The sequence below is a fragment of the Ranitomeya variabilis genome, chromosome 6 (assembly GCF_051348905.1).
Source record: "Ranitomeya variabilis isolate aRanVar5 chromosome 6, aRanVar5.hap1, whole genome shotgun sequence".
In the NCBI taxonomy this organism is placed as follows: domain Eukaryota; kingdom Metazoa; phylum Chordata; class Amphibia; order Anura; family Dendrobatidae; genus Ranitomeya; species Ranitomeya variabilis.
In genome coordinates, this window is record NC_135237.1 from 44532598 (window position 1) to 44547842 (window position 15245).

Genomic DNA, 15245 nt, shown 5'->3' on the forward strand with positions numbered 1-15245 from the left:
AAGGGTGCCAACACTTTTGGCCATAACTGTATCGCTTTGTGGTGTCCATTTTTGAAAAAATGTGAGAAATGCCGTGTTGGTTTGTCAATTTTTAGAAGTATTTCAACTCCATAGTGTCAACCATTGTGACTTTACTGAATCTTGCCTGTCACCACTAAATAGAAATATACCTTACTAGCCAAAATTTAGTAATTTCTCTTACATTCAAATTAACAAAACGTGTCTTTTTTTTTGGGTGGCTTTCTTTTCGTTACACACACAAAAAAAAGTCACCAGGGAGAATCAGTTTCCTAGTTGGTCTGCCATTGGCCCTCTCTAATAATGTACCCAGAAAAGTAAATACCAGGTCTTCCAAGATCCATTGCTGAATCCTATTCATTATTCCGTGTGCTCTGAAATCTTGGATCGAAAGTGCCAGTTGTGCCAGTGATTCTACGTATTGTGAGTGACTGTACTGGATTCAGAGATGTCACCCATAAGCTTCATCTTTTGTTACTATGCAGCAGCTTAGCAAATGGCACGCATACAATTATTCATTAGGGATTGTTTAAGATTCCCTTATGAATAATTACAGTGGTACATTATGGTTAATATGCTAATAAACCCATATGATTATGAGCTTGTACTACACAGCATTCACCAACACGCTTCGCAGCTCAGGTTATGAAAACTATCCTCCATTAAAACATGAATTATGTATACATATAAATAATATACATGTATGTGTGTATGTATGTATGTATATAGATGCTTCCTCTGAGATGAAGATGGCATTGGATAATAACATTCAGGACTGTGGTGATGTACATGTAATATATGTATACAATATATACGTATGTGTACGTGTGTGTGTGTATATATATATATATATATTTATATCTATCTATCTATCTGGTACAATACTGGAGGGAGATATGTGTCACTCAGGATGTGGGCCTCAGTGATGTGAACCTCAAAAAATCCTCCAGCACACCAAGTCCTGAGAGGGGTTAATTGGTCATATTAAGGCTGGGTTTTTGTGAACAGTTGAAGAGTAGGTGGGAGGCCGTTCACCATATCCCCACCCCAGGGTGTGGTCCAGAAGGTAAATGTGGAGCCATTGAATTCATTCAGTATTCGGTGTGTCTGGAGATGAGAGCTCCAGAGCTGTGCTCTTGTTAAAGAGAACTGAACCTTGTTTTTGTTCCTGTGATCGGGCAGATCCCCGCAGCCACACACTGTAGTGTATGCTATTTTGTATGACCTGTTATGCCCTAAGGGCCGTGTTTGTTTACCTAATTTTGGACTGGTATATGCAGCACAGTGTTAATAAACCAGTTGAAAAGTTGAAAACTTAAATGGAAAGTGTTTGATCTACCACAATATATATATAATGTGTGTGTACCCACACGCACTACAGTCTGTAATCTCATGACCTTTAACATCATCAGGAATTTGGATAATCGCCACAGTCCTGAATGTTATTATCCAATGTCATCTTCATCTCAGAAGTGCTTAAATAGCAATTCATTACTGTAATTTGGAAAACTACCATACTTTGAAACCCTTTTTCTGGAAATTACTGGCTCAGACTTGCTGTTCACCATATTGGTAACGTGTAATGGCTAAAAAGGTATAAAAAGAAAGTCCCTAATTTTTTGTTTGCTTTATTTTTTTCATATTCAGCAGTTTCTGAATTATCTTGGAAATATGAAAAAAAAATTCCGTACCACTTATTCTCATGAACGGAAGATCGTTCATAACATATAGTAGATATCTTGTAGATTTTTGTCTCGTAAATAATTGGCAAGCTAAAGGTTAACAAACAATATCCCACAAGGCAATAATAGACTATGTACATTAGTAAAAAAACATGTAGACCTCGTAGTACATAGTCTAATCTAACCGCTCAGCAATATTCATAGTTATTCTAAGGTCCACGTCACAACCAAAACGTCTGTTTTTGTTTTGGATTGCCTACATAAATAAATATTATACTTAAAGAGATAAAATCCTACTTGTTCACCAAATATGGGAGTGCCTTGCTTTATTCTTCTACCATATTCATAGTTATATACTGAGTAAATGAATCATACCCAAATCCTCTCTCCCAAATTGTTTAAGGCCATAGTGTACATTTCACATGATTCCTGCACTCGTCATTCACAATAAATTCACAATGATATAAAAAAAAGTTATATTTTACTTACCGTATCTTGTGGTCATTTGTGGCTTTATTTTCTTATGTAGGTGAGTAAGGCTAAAAATGCAGAAAATCCAGTTCCATATATCCCATCGATGTGGTCTGTCAGAGCGGAGAATAGATTCAAAGAGTGATTTCCCTGTAGGAACTTGCACGTCTGTGCATCATTATAAGAGCCTATTGATTTCAGTGGGCACCATGTTACACTGTAGAGTCATTAAACACTGGATTTCCCAAACACTGTTCTGTAGTACTATTTCAGTGCCTAGTTCAAGCTCCTTTAGGAGCTCCTTTCAGCTGCTGCTCAGACAAGATCCATACACTATATTCAAACAGTTTGTGTACAGGACTTTCCCTGCCTGAGCCTCTCTGCCCCCTACTCCAGCACTCAGGCAGGGAAAGTCCGTCCAGTACACAAACTGATTGAATGCAGTGTACAGATCTTGTCTGAGCAGCAGCCCAAAGCAGCTTTTAAAGGAGCTTGAACTGCCCATATAAAACAGCAGTGCAGCATAGTGGTTGAGAGAGAAGGTAGCAAAATAAGGTAATGTAATATATTATAAAAACTCATATGTTTGCAATGATTGGAGAATAATAAAACAAAAAAATTAAGTAACACCTAATTGACAGTAAGCTCCCTCTTTAACTGCAATGTATAGGGGGCTTATAGAAGGGTTCATTAATGTGAAAATGTTTATTTTCTGTTCAGTCCTGGTAGCCTAGCCTGTGGGTGACAGAATATGTGATTTTCAAGAACAGGTGTAGGTGCAAACATTGCTAAATCCTGCAGACAGGATCGCCTGTGTTTTAATAGACATTCTGGCTTCCAGTGAGGACTTCTTTTCACCTGAGCTCTGGATTAGATAAGCCAATTATTAGGAAATATCACGTTTATCAGCTTTACTTATGGTCACTTTTCTTAAAAATTGCCATGTCCTACATACTCTGTTGAGAAATTCAGTGAACTTAAAAACAATGACTGATTGTATGTGTACTCAATGCAGCATTCCCCATACTATGTACAGTATATCTGCCCATTACACATGAAGACAAGCTGCGGCTCTCCTATTGTGGCACTAGAAATCCCAGCAGGCCTCGCCAACCTAGGCCCCAAGTTGCATGGTTCATACAATAGACCATTTAGTCCTTTGGAAAAGAAAAAAAAAATCAATATTTCCATATTCCCCTGTGCATCTTTGGAAGAACAAATGGAACAGCTGCTTTTGACATACAGGTGGAAACGGTAACCCTTTCAGGTCCCTGATGGATGCAGATTAACATGCGTAGAAGCGGGGCACTGCCTGAAATTGCCATTAACTTGAAGTGCCTTAAATCCTCCTCGCATTAGCGCATGTTGAACCAGTTTCTTCTGGCAGGGCTTAATTGTGTAATCAAGTCACACACACAACGAGCAAGCTGCAAAAATATCTCTTTTTAGAGGAAGGAATAAGCAAGAGTAGAACTGAAATTATAACTAATATCTCTGCGACCGATAAAGAATTTCAGAAAGTTCTAAAATGAAATGTCAGAAAATAAAACCAATCCTTTCTTGGTTTTATCTGTTTTAAGGAAAGCTGTTTGCTAACTAATAAGGCTACAATGAGCTCTCCATCCAGCTTTACCAAAGCCCTGAATGTAAATCTGCTAGCTAAGGTCTCTATGCACATTAGGCTGGGGTCACACTTGCAAGTGTGATGCGAGAAACTCGCATCAATACCCGGCACTGCCGCAGGCATTTGGGACTGGAGTGTGCTGCTGCATGTATTTCTATGCAGCTGCACACTCCGGTCCCGAGTGCCGGCGGTAGTGCCGAGTATTGATGTGAGAGACTCGCACGAGTTTCTCGCAAGTGTGACCCCGGCCTTAGATGACTTTTGGCTGAACCTTTTGATTTTAATGGGACTGGCTGATCTTCTAATGTGAATGATGGTGTACTGTCTCCTAGTATATGTCAGGGGAAAAAGGGGTCTGGCATACTGAACTTTCTCAAGATTAATAAGCCACTAAAGAAATATCTGCCAGTGAATGAATTCCCTTTCCCCTTTAAGAACACATGCAACCTTGGCCGAGAAGAAGCAGTTGGGAAAGCCACAAGGAGGCCTTTACAAAGGGACATCACACCGGTCCGCCTTCCAGAATTATGGTGGGATTTGGCATAACTTACAGTAGTCTTACCCCTCTAGTCTTCATTCCATGCACATTAACAGTTCGGCATTACATTGATTTGGTCGTGGAACAAGTGGTATGGCCATTTCTCCAAGGCCATCTTCCACACGACCATGCCTGGTCTCATGTTGCTGGTGCTACTGTGAGTAACCTGCGTGGCCTAAACGTGCTACCATGGCCTTCAACTTCTGTGGACTTCTCTCCCACCGCAAACACCAGGGACGTCATTGGTCGACAACTGCATAGGGAGCAAAGAAAAAAGAAAATGTGATCCACATGATCATGCTATTATCAACCATCATCCGTGATATATTCTGATATCTCTGATGGACCTCCATCTCAGTATTAGTGCATACGTGTTCTGGTCCAGAATGGAACATCCTTGCAGGTCGTCGCTCAACTTTCCTGGATTGATGACAAGTCAAGGACTTTTATTTTCAAGTTTTCATGTTTATTTTATTGGGCAATGCTCTTTGGCAGGATTCACATTCACAGTGTTTTCTATGGGGTTTATTCAGCAGTAAATTTTGGATGTTTATCAAAACTAAAAATGCTGCAGACAGATGTTTGCTGTTTTGTTTATAGGAATATATAATTATATCTACACACACACATATTTATGTTTTTTGGAATTTTCTTTCTCATTGTTGTGGTCTGTCATTTTTTACAAGCTTTTTAAATATGCCTTCAAAGCGCATTAGAAAAATAATAAAATAAAAGAGCATTAAATGCCACTATGAATGCCAGTAAGAGCAACATAAAAAATTGCTTCCAACTTTAGGCCACTGCAGGCCATTTTTATGCAGTTTTAAACCTGTAACAAATGCTCCCTGCACCAACCCGGCATTTATTTGTTTATTTATTTATTTTGCACCAATTTTTTTTTATAAATTGGCATATTGTTTCACGACCTATGACATATAGATACGTCATGGGTCGTGGTCTTCCCTGAGCCCGCATCTTTCCTGGCACATGACAGGGGCACATGACAGCTGCTCAAATCAGCTAACAGCCGTGGGTGGAATTGTGATCCACCCGCGGCTGTTAACATGTGAAATGCCACTGTCAATCTCTGACAGTGGCATTTATCACAATCTTGCTGCCTACAAACCCCGCCCACCAGTGCCCCATTCGGATGGAATGAAAACCAGGGGTCTGCAGAAAACCCCGTGCCTGTCATTGCAGCTCTCCTCTGAATGCCGGCCCGCATCTTTCTTAGGAGATGATGGATTTTTGATCCAAATGGCAGGGCTGAAGCCTGCTATGTGTAGCACAAGTGATCGCAGCTTCAAGTCTCTTAAGGGGACTAAGTGAAAAGTAGAGAAAAAAATGTTTGCAAAAATATTGAAAAAATAAATAAAAGTTCAAAATAAAACAATAAAAAAATTCAGAAATGCCCGATATATCAAAATATAAACTAAATTAATCCAATCAGTAAACGGCGTAATGAGAAAAAAAATCAAATCGCCAGAATTAAGGGTTTTTTTTTTTTGTTGCTGCAACATTGAAATAAAGTGCAATAACGGGCAATCAAAATATTGTATCTACCCCATAATGGTATCAATAAAAACATCAGAACATCAGCGCAAAAAATAGGCCATCACACAGCCTCAAATCCTGAAGAATGGAGGAGATCCTGCATAAAAGGTTATGGCTCTAGGAAGAAGGGGAGCAAAAAGTACAAACAAGCGGAAAATCCCAAAGCCGTGAAGGGGTTAATTTATAATGACATAGTAAGCTATTGTGGGATGAAAACAAATATATTTAAAGTACCGATCATTTGTCCCACATCTCCAGGGTAGACGAGTAACCCATGAAGAAATGGTCAGGTGTTTTGCACACGATTATAATAAAAAGGTATCTAGTTTTATGTTTAAAAAAACTGGAGAATAATTAACACCGTATAAAACCAAACTAAACAAAAGAAAAACATTGAAACATGAACATTTTTGTATTTGTTGGTGCAGTTTTTCCTTTTATTTGGCTGGAGTTTGGTGCAATGTATTCTGATGTTCTTTTTCAGTCACAGCCTCAGTCGTCTCTATGAATACAGGCCCTATTGGTGCTCCTAAAGAGATTTGTTAGCCCCCAACTGTACCTCCATATGCCTCGAATTTCATTCAGAGGCACATTTCATATGAATCTGGCTGAAAGGAAATTATGGCGCGCTTCTTTGGACATAATGTATGAAGGATAAAGGTTGTGTGCTTGATTAAGGGTTCTACTTTTTTATTTTAATTGATAAAAATGCATTAAGCATCCAGTCCATTTTTATTTTTCATCATTTTGTAATCTATTAAAAAATGACCGTCGTGTGATTAAAAAAAAGAAAAGAAAACAAATCGATCTCTTAGGATGTATCATTGTGCATTTCTGATTCCAGTAAAACTAAGATTCCTCAAGAAATCCATGGAGACTGACCTCGTTTACTATTTTGGACTTATTTTTTTCATTTGTAAGTTTATCCATTTTTATAAAATGTATTTAATTTTAATTTTGTGCATTTAGAAATGCAATTTTTAAACATTTTGTGATGACTTTGTTGATTTTTTTTTTTCATTATAATTTTTTACCAATGCATAGTTTTAAACTCTTTTGAAAGTTTATTGGGAGAAAATCCATTGTCTTATGATTCTGCATAAAAAAACCCCAATGGCCATAAAATGCAGAAATAACACAAGCAAAGGGCCAAAATGCTATCTCTGTGGAGATATTCGGAAGTTTTAACAGACACAGAAATATCTTTGCAATTGAAGAATGCCTATAAAAACCTAGACGTTTAAAATAAAACCAGCGAAAAACGCTACACACTAATGAATCCGGCCTGTACATTTTTTGGGGGAAAAATAATTAAAAGAATTGTTCAAAATGGAGAAGGAAAAATTCTACATGTCTCTTCCATTAAAGGATCTTTCCTCTAAAAGAAAAAAAAAAACAGTCACCAAAATGTTGTTTTGAAATTTACTGTATGTTGTTTTGTTTATTTTCTTTCTTTTTTTTTTTTTGTGCCACTATCTCCAAAAATAAAGAAGCACGGAAACCTTAGTGTTAAGCTGAGGACTTTAGCATTTTTTATAGTTTTTTTTTTGAGTAGATTGTTGTATAAGAATAAAAGTTAATAAAAATTAAAAATATCAGTGATCTATAAACACACTGTGGCCTTTGTCCATAACTGAAAGAAGACTTCTAATCAATTTGTATTGTTTTTTTGCTGTCAAAAAAGTTACAGCCAGATGGTACTAAAGTCTATAGGAAATTATTAGGTAGTAGCAACATAGATTCTTTTGTTTTAAGCAATTGTGATCCTTTTTCTCAAAACACAAAATACTTTGGGTATGGGGCGTTTTGTGACATTTTTCCATTTGAATTTGAAAAACAGAAAAAGTGCATGCTTTACAAGTTACCAAATCATAAAAACTCCATCAAAAGCACTTGTTTAAAAAAAAATTCTTAAAAATTTGTCACATTATTATTTTTTATTTTTGCAAATATTTTACTTAAAAATCTAGTCTGTGTGAGATGGAGGCTAAATTTGTTTGAGAATACGGAATGGTGCCTATGTTTTAATGAGCATCCCAGCTCCAGCCCGCCAGTAATTTCTGTTCCTCGGCCTGAAAGGAAAACCATAATGCGGCAATATTGCTCACAAGCTGTATGGACTGGAGTAATCATCCTAATCTCTGGCTGAACTCTAGTGTTTAACCCATTGTTGCCTAAAAGGCTCCTGTTATTTTTTTTTTATTGTTATTGTGGAGATTATTAATGGGTCCTGGATATATTTTTTGTTATAGTTTCCTTCTTTATTGGCTAGTAAGACACAGGAGACAAAGGAAGTGACATGATTTCTATGTAATGTGCTGCGTTATTTGTGAGATCGCTTGATATGCGTTGCTTTTCACTAAGAACAATTGCGTTGAACCTTGCAGGGGGTCCCTCAATTAGCCATCTGCCTGTCAGAAGAAGCCGAGGATCACATCAAGGCAGCTGCTGCTTGGTCCCTTGGCCAGATTGGGAGACACACTCCTGAGCATGCTCGTGCTGTCGCTGTAGCAAATGTATTGCCAAAGCTCCTGTCTCTATACATGGACACTGACAGCTCAGAGGACCTTCAAGTCAAGGTAAATGTCCATTTTACTTGCAGCCGCCGTGTTTAGACCATATTAATCTATTTCCTCTCTTGTCACCGATGACAAGGACTCCTCAAGATTTTACAGCTCTGTAATGAATGATCACACCCAGCCTAGAAAAATCTGGTCATTTATCAAAATCAATAAGACTCATACAGTATGAATATAACAGTGTAGTCATCTGCAGATTTCACTCCTTTTTTCTTCTTTCTTTTTTTTATTCTTTGTTAGATTTGGCTCACATTTTGTGTGGGCATTCTTTGCAGTAGTTAATCACAAATTGGAAAATGTTTTATTTATTTATTTTTTATTTGAAAATTTTAATTAGCTACACTAAATGTATTACTCAATTCATGCATTCACACTTGGGACAGTGTCAGAAACAAAACCTAATTGATTGAAAAAGTAATTTTTAGACTTAATGTAGTTTGTTTTTATTTTGTTTTTAGAACATGCTGCAGTTATATATTTTTTTTAATGGCTAGTTACCGTATGTACTCGAGTATAAGCCGACCCGAGTATAAGCCGACCCCCCTAATTTTGCCACAAAAAACTGGGAAAACTTATTGACTCGAGTATAATCCTAGGGTGGAAAATGCAGCAGCTACCGGTAAATGTCAAAAGTAAAAATAGATACCAATAAAAGTAAAATTAATTGAGACATCAGTAGGTTAAGTGTTTTTGAATATCCATATTGAATCAGGAGCCCCATATAAAGCTCCATACAAAATATGCCCCATATAATGTTCCATGCAGTTTATGATGGCCCCATAAGATGCTCCATATTAAAATATGCCCCATATAATCCTGCATAAAGGTTAATAAAGGCCCCATAAGATGTTCCATAGACACACTTGCCCAATATAATGCTGCACAAATGCTGATTATGGCCCCATAAGATGCTCTATAAAGATATTTGCCCCATATAGTGCTGCACAAACGTTATGCCCTATAAGATGCTCCATACAGACACTTACCCCATATACCATAGTGCCCTACAAACGTTAATTATGGCCCCATACAGACACTTGCCCCATATAGTGCTGCAGAAACGTTATGGCCCCATATAGTGCTGCAGAAACGTTATGGCCCCATATAGTGCTGCACAAATGTTATGGCCCCCATATAGTGCTGCAGAAACATTATGGCCCCATAAAGTGCTGCAGAAACATTATGGCCCCATATAGTGCTGCACAAATGTTATGGCCCCATACAGTGCTGCAGAAACATTATGGCCCCCATATAGTGCTGCAGAAACATTATGGCCCCATATAGTGCTGCAGAAACATTATGGCCCCATATAGTGCTGCAGAAACGTTATGGCCCCATATAGTGCTGCAGAAACATTATGGCCCCATAGATGCTCCATACAGACACTTGCCCCATTTGCTGCGATAAAAAAAAAAAAAAAATCACATACTCACCTCTCCGTCGCTCAGGTCCCCGGCACTTTCAATAGTCACCTGCCCCTCGTTCCGGGCGCTGATCTGTCTCCAGCACTGACGTTCAGCAGAGGGCGTGCACTAACCACGTCACCGCGCCCTCTGACCTGAGCGTCACTGCTGGAGACAGATCGGCGCCCGGAACGAGGAGCAGGTGACTATCGCGCAGCGCTGCGCTCCCCTCCCCGTATACTCACCTGGTCCTGGCGCTGTGCAGTCCCTGCTTCTCCGACGCCACAGCGCTTCATCTGTACTGAGCGGTCACATGGTACCGCTGATTACAGTAATGAATATGCGGCTCCACCCCTATGGGAGGTGGAGCCGCATATTCATTTACTGTAATGAGCGGGACCATGTGACCGCTGAGTACAGGAAGAAGCTGAAGCTGCTGCTGCCGGCGCCGGGGAAGCAGGGACCTGCAGGGACCGCGCCTGGACTAGGTGAGTATTTTTAGACAGCCCCCGCTCCCCCTCCCCTGCCGACCCCCGGGTATGACTCGAGTATAAGCCGAGAGGGGCAATTTCAGCCCAAAAAAGTGGGCTGAAAATCTCGGCTTATACTCGAGTATATACGGTACATTTTTTTATACATTTTATTTTACTTTTTTTGCGAAAGATATATTATTTTTGTACCTAATGTTCACAATTCTAAAAAAAAACATGTGAAGGAACATTCTGTGCACATTTTATTATATATATCTCCAGTAAAACAATGCATTATTTTTCATGGACTCTATGTATTTTTTTTTTAAAGGAATTGTCCCATAATAAAAACACTTATCACTATGATTGCTGGGAGTCCTGCTTCTAGACCCCCACTGATCCTAAAAAGGAAGACCCAAAATTGTGTGTTAATGGTTGTAAGTCTGTGTGACCGCCACTCTAATAAGCCATAAATAGAGCAGTGATAGCACTTGCTCACTATCGCTCTACTTACATAGATCCCACATGCTCACTATCACTTTATTTACATAGATGGCACATGCTCACTATCCCTCCATTTGCCTAGATCACACCTGCTCATTATTGTTCCATTTATATAGATCGCACATGCTCACTATTGTTCCATTTTTTCAAAGATTGTACATGCTCATTATCTCTCCATTTACATATGTTACACATGCTCACTATCTCTCTATTTCTATAGATCTCACATACTCACTTTTGTTCCATTTCCATAAATCGCACAAGCTCACTATCCTCCCATTTGCCTAGATCGCAAATGCTCACTATCGCTCCATTTACATAGATAACGCATGCCCATTATTCGTCCATTTGCATAGATTGCATATGCTTACTATCACTCCATTTAGATCGTACGTTATTATTATTTACTGTATTATTATTATAGCGCCATTTTTTCCATGGTGCTTTACACGTGAGGAGGGGTTGTGGTGATACGCTACCTGAGTGTGTTGAGGGACACTTGCTTGGCATAGGATTCAAGCACTCAGGCACGGTACCTCACACAAATCTGGTCAAATCTGGTTTATTAAACTTCATAAACCACATGACATACAGTCTATTTCATTGTGTCCATGAACTTATCACGACCACCAGTCTGTTCATGCAGCAGATAAACTTCTCTGCCATATATTACAATCCCCTTGTCCGGGGTTACTTTTCAGGAGTTCCACTCCTCACGCTGACTTCATGTCAATCCCAGGTCCTCAAGGTCTCTAGGTGCTTCCAGGACGACTCCACTCCCAGGAGCCTCCAACACTGACCGTCCAGGTCTACGGTCTCTAGGTGCTTCCAGGACGACTCCACTCCCAGGAGCCTCCAACACTGACCATCTAGGACCTACAGCACACAGGCCACTCCGTGCCAAAGCCCAACCATGTGCTATTCAGAAATTCCCAAGATTTCCAACACAGGCTTCCAGGGCCTTGCCCTTGGACCATTCAGATCCAAACACAGGAACCTCACAGGAACATGTAACCTACACCCTGGTCACATTATATACCGTTAACCACTCCCCTCGGTGGAAGTGTGGATGTGTGGCTAGTTTGTCCCGCCCATCTCACATAACTAGCCTAGTAAGTCTCTCTTACAACTACACAACTCCTGAGGGACTACAGGTCCCAGAACAACAACATTACATCAGACTTACCACGCAGACTCCCTCTGCGACACATATCGGCCATTCACAATTCTGCCAGTCATTGTTTCACCACCATTACAACAACAGATACGCTTCCATGCATATCCCAAGGAGAACACACAGCGCCCCCTAGCTGTAACATTGGTCACTGCACCACAGGGTATACATAATAAAAACAAGTACAATAATCTTAATACAAGTCACAACTGGTACAGGAGGAGAGAGGACCCTGCCCGTGAGGGCTCACAATCTACAAGGGATGGGTGAAAATACAGTAGGCAAGGGTAGAGCTGGTCGTGCAGCGGTTTTGGTCGATCGGTGGTTACTGCAAGTTGTAGGTTTGTCAGAAGAGGTGGGTCTTCAGGTTCTTTTTGAAGGTTTCGATGGTAGGTGAGAGTCTGATATGTTGTGGTAGAGAGTTCCAGAGTAGGGGTGATGCGCGAGAGAAATCTTGTATACGATTGTGGGAAGAGGAGATAAGAGGGGAGTAGTACTTGCTCACTATCCCACCATTTGCATAGATGGCACATGCTCACTATTGCTCCATTTCTATAGATCACACATGCTCACTATCGCTCTGTTTACATACAGTGGGTATGGAAAGTATTCAGACCCGTTTAAATTTTTCACTCTTTGTTTCATTGCAGCCATTTGGTAAATTCAAAAAAGTTCATTTTTTTTCTCATTAATGTACACTCTGCACCCCATCTTGGCTGAAAAAAACCCAGAAATGTATTTAAAAAAAAAACCTGAAATATCAGATGGTCATAAGTATTCAGACCCTTTGCTCAGACACTCATATTTAAGTCACATGCTGTCAATTTGTTTGTGATGCTCCTTGAGATGGTTCTACTCCTTCATTGGAGTCCAGGTGTGTTTAATTACACTGATAGGACTTGATTTGGAAAGGCACACACCTGTCTATATAAGACCTCTCTGCTCACAGTGCATGTCAGACCAAATGAGAATCATGAGGTCAAAGGAACTTGCCAAGGAGCTCAGAGACAGAATTGTGGCAAGGCACAGATCTGGCCATGGTTACAACAGAAGTTCTGCAGTACTCAAGGTTCCTAAGAGCACAGTGGCCTCCATAATCCTTAAATGGAAGAAGTTTGGGACCACCACAAGTCTTCCTAGACCTGATCGTCTAGCCAAAATGAGCAATCTTGGAAGAAAGGCCTTGGTGAAAGGTAAAGAAGATCCCCAAGATCACTGTGGCTGAGCTCCAGAGATGCAGTAGGGAGATGGGAGAAAGTTTCACGAAGTCAACTATCACTGCAGCCCTCCACCAGTTGGGCCTTTATGGCAGAGAGGCCCAACGGAAGTCTCTCCTCAGTGCAAGACATATGAAAGCCCGCATAGAGTTTGCTGAAAAACACATGAAGGACTCCCAGACTATGAGAAATAAGGTTCTCTGGTCTGATGAGACAAACATAGACCTTTTTGGTGATAATTCTAAGTGGTATATGTGGAGAAAATGGCAGAGGATCCCCAAATCCAGATGTGAAAAACTTGTTGCATCATTCCCAAGAAGCAGGTACGGACTGGGGCTGAAATTCAGCCCTGGCATTTGAAACCACACAGGCCCATGTTGTCCCCGTCCCCAAGAAAAATGGGATATATCACTAATATTACCCTGGATGGAGGAAAGAAAGATTTACTACAAGACCAATATTTCAAATGATACCCATGGCATGCTTGGGTAAGTGACGGAGTCAGTGACCTTGTGCTTCATCACAACTGTTAACAGTATAGGTGTCCTGAGAACATCGATTCTGTTAACAATGTAGCAGACAAGGCAGCCCACAGCCAGGCAGGCCCTTCTGGCATTTGCCAGAATTGCCCAATGGCCAGTCCGGCCCTGCCAAGAAGACTCATGGCTGTACTAGCTCAAAAGGTGCTTCTACTCAATACTGAGCAGAGGGTCTGATTACTTATGACCATGTGATATTTCAGTTTTTCTTTTTTAATAAATTTGCAAAAATTACTACATTTCTGTTTTTTTTCAGTCAAGATGGGGTGGGGTGCTGAGTGTACATTAATGAGAAAAAATGAACTTTTTTGAATTTACCAAATGGCTGCAATGAAACAAAGAGTGAAAAATCTAAAGGGGTCTGAATACTTTCCTTACTCACAGTAGGTCACACATGCTCACTGTCGCTCTGTTTACATAGATTGCACATGCTCAATAGTGCTCTATTTACATAGATTGCACATGCTCACTCTCACTCTTATTTACCTAGATTGCACATGCTCACTATCACTCTTTTTACATAGATAGCACATGCTCACTATCTCTCTATTTACATGGATTGCACATGCTCACGATCGCTCTATTTACATAGCTCACACATGCTCACTATCGTTCTATCTACATAGCTCACACATGCTCACTATCGCTCTATCTACATAGCTCATACATGCTCACTATTGCTCTATTTACATAGCTCACACATACTCACTATCGCTTTATCTACATAGCTCATACATGCTCACTATCACTCTATTTACGTAGCTCGCACATGCTCACTATCACTCTATTTACATAACTCGCACATGCTCACTATCGCTCTATTTACACAGCTCACACATGCTCACTATCGCTCTATTTACACAGCTCGCACATGCTCACTATCGCTCTATTTACATAGCTCGCACATGCTCACTATCGCTCCATTTACATAGATCACACATGCTCACGATCTCTCTGTTTACACAAGGGAATTTGGGACCCCTGTTATTTTTATCTCTTGAGGTCCCAGCAGTCAGACAACCAGCTATCACACATTGTCCATCTTTGCTGTCTGCACAATGCCAATTTACCAGCTAGAACAGTCACATCTGACAGTCTGGTTGCTAGGGATATAATGCTTAACAACTACATTATTTTCTTCAAGTTACTAAGGCAACATACCCCGGACAAGCAGCATAAATTCAGGCCTGTATCACACAAGTTCAGTGATTTGCATTTAAGGGTCTTTTTTTTTTTTTTTACACCTGGACCTTCATCGGTTGGGTTAAACCAAATTTGGATCAAACGTACAAGTTTGCATAATCCTAAACAAAACCTTTATTTTTTACTATGTATTATTCTAGAATGCAAAACGATTTATTCCTTGTGTATTTGTGGAAATAAAACACTGAAACTGTTTGACTAAGGCTCTGATCCCATCTGTTTTCTACAATTCTGATGTTCTGCTCTGTCCATAGTGCCCAGGTTGACTC

At 39.9% G+C, this 15245-nt stretch overlaps 1 protein-coding gene across 2 annotated transcripts in view; it reads left to right on the plus strand.

Moving 5' to 3' along the window:
* The window catches only part of SPAG6 (sperm associated antigen 6), a 220776-nt gene that overhangs the window by 168586 nt on the left and 36945 nt on the right, over positions 1-15245 (plus strand). For both annotated transcript variants that reach the window (XM_077268352.1, XM_077268353.1), the window contains exon 8: positions 8275-8466. In XM_077268352.1, the coding sequence (XP_077124467.1) occupies positions 8275-8466 (192 nt within the window). The remainder of the gene's footprint in view (positions 1-8274; positions 8467-15245) is intronic.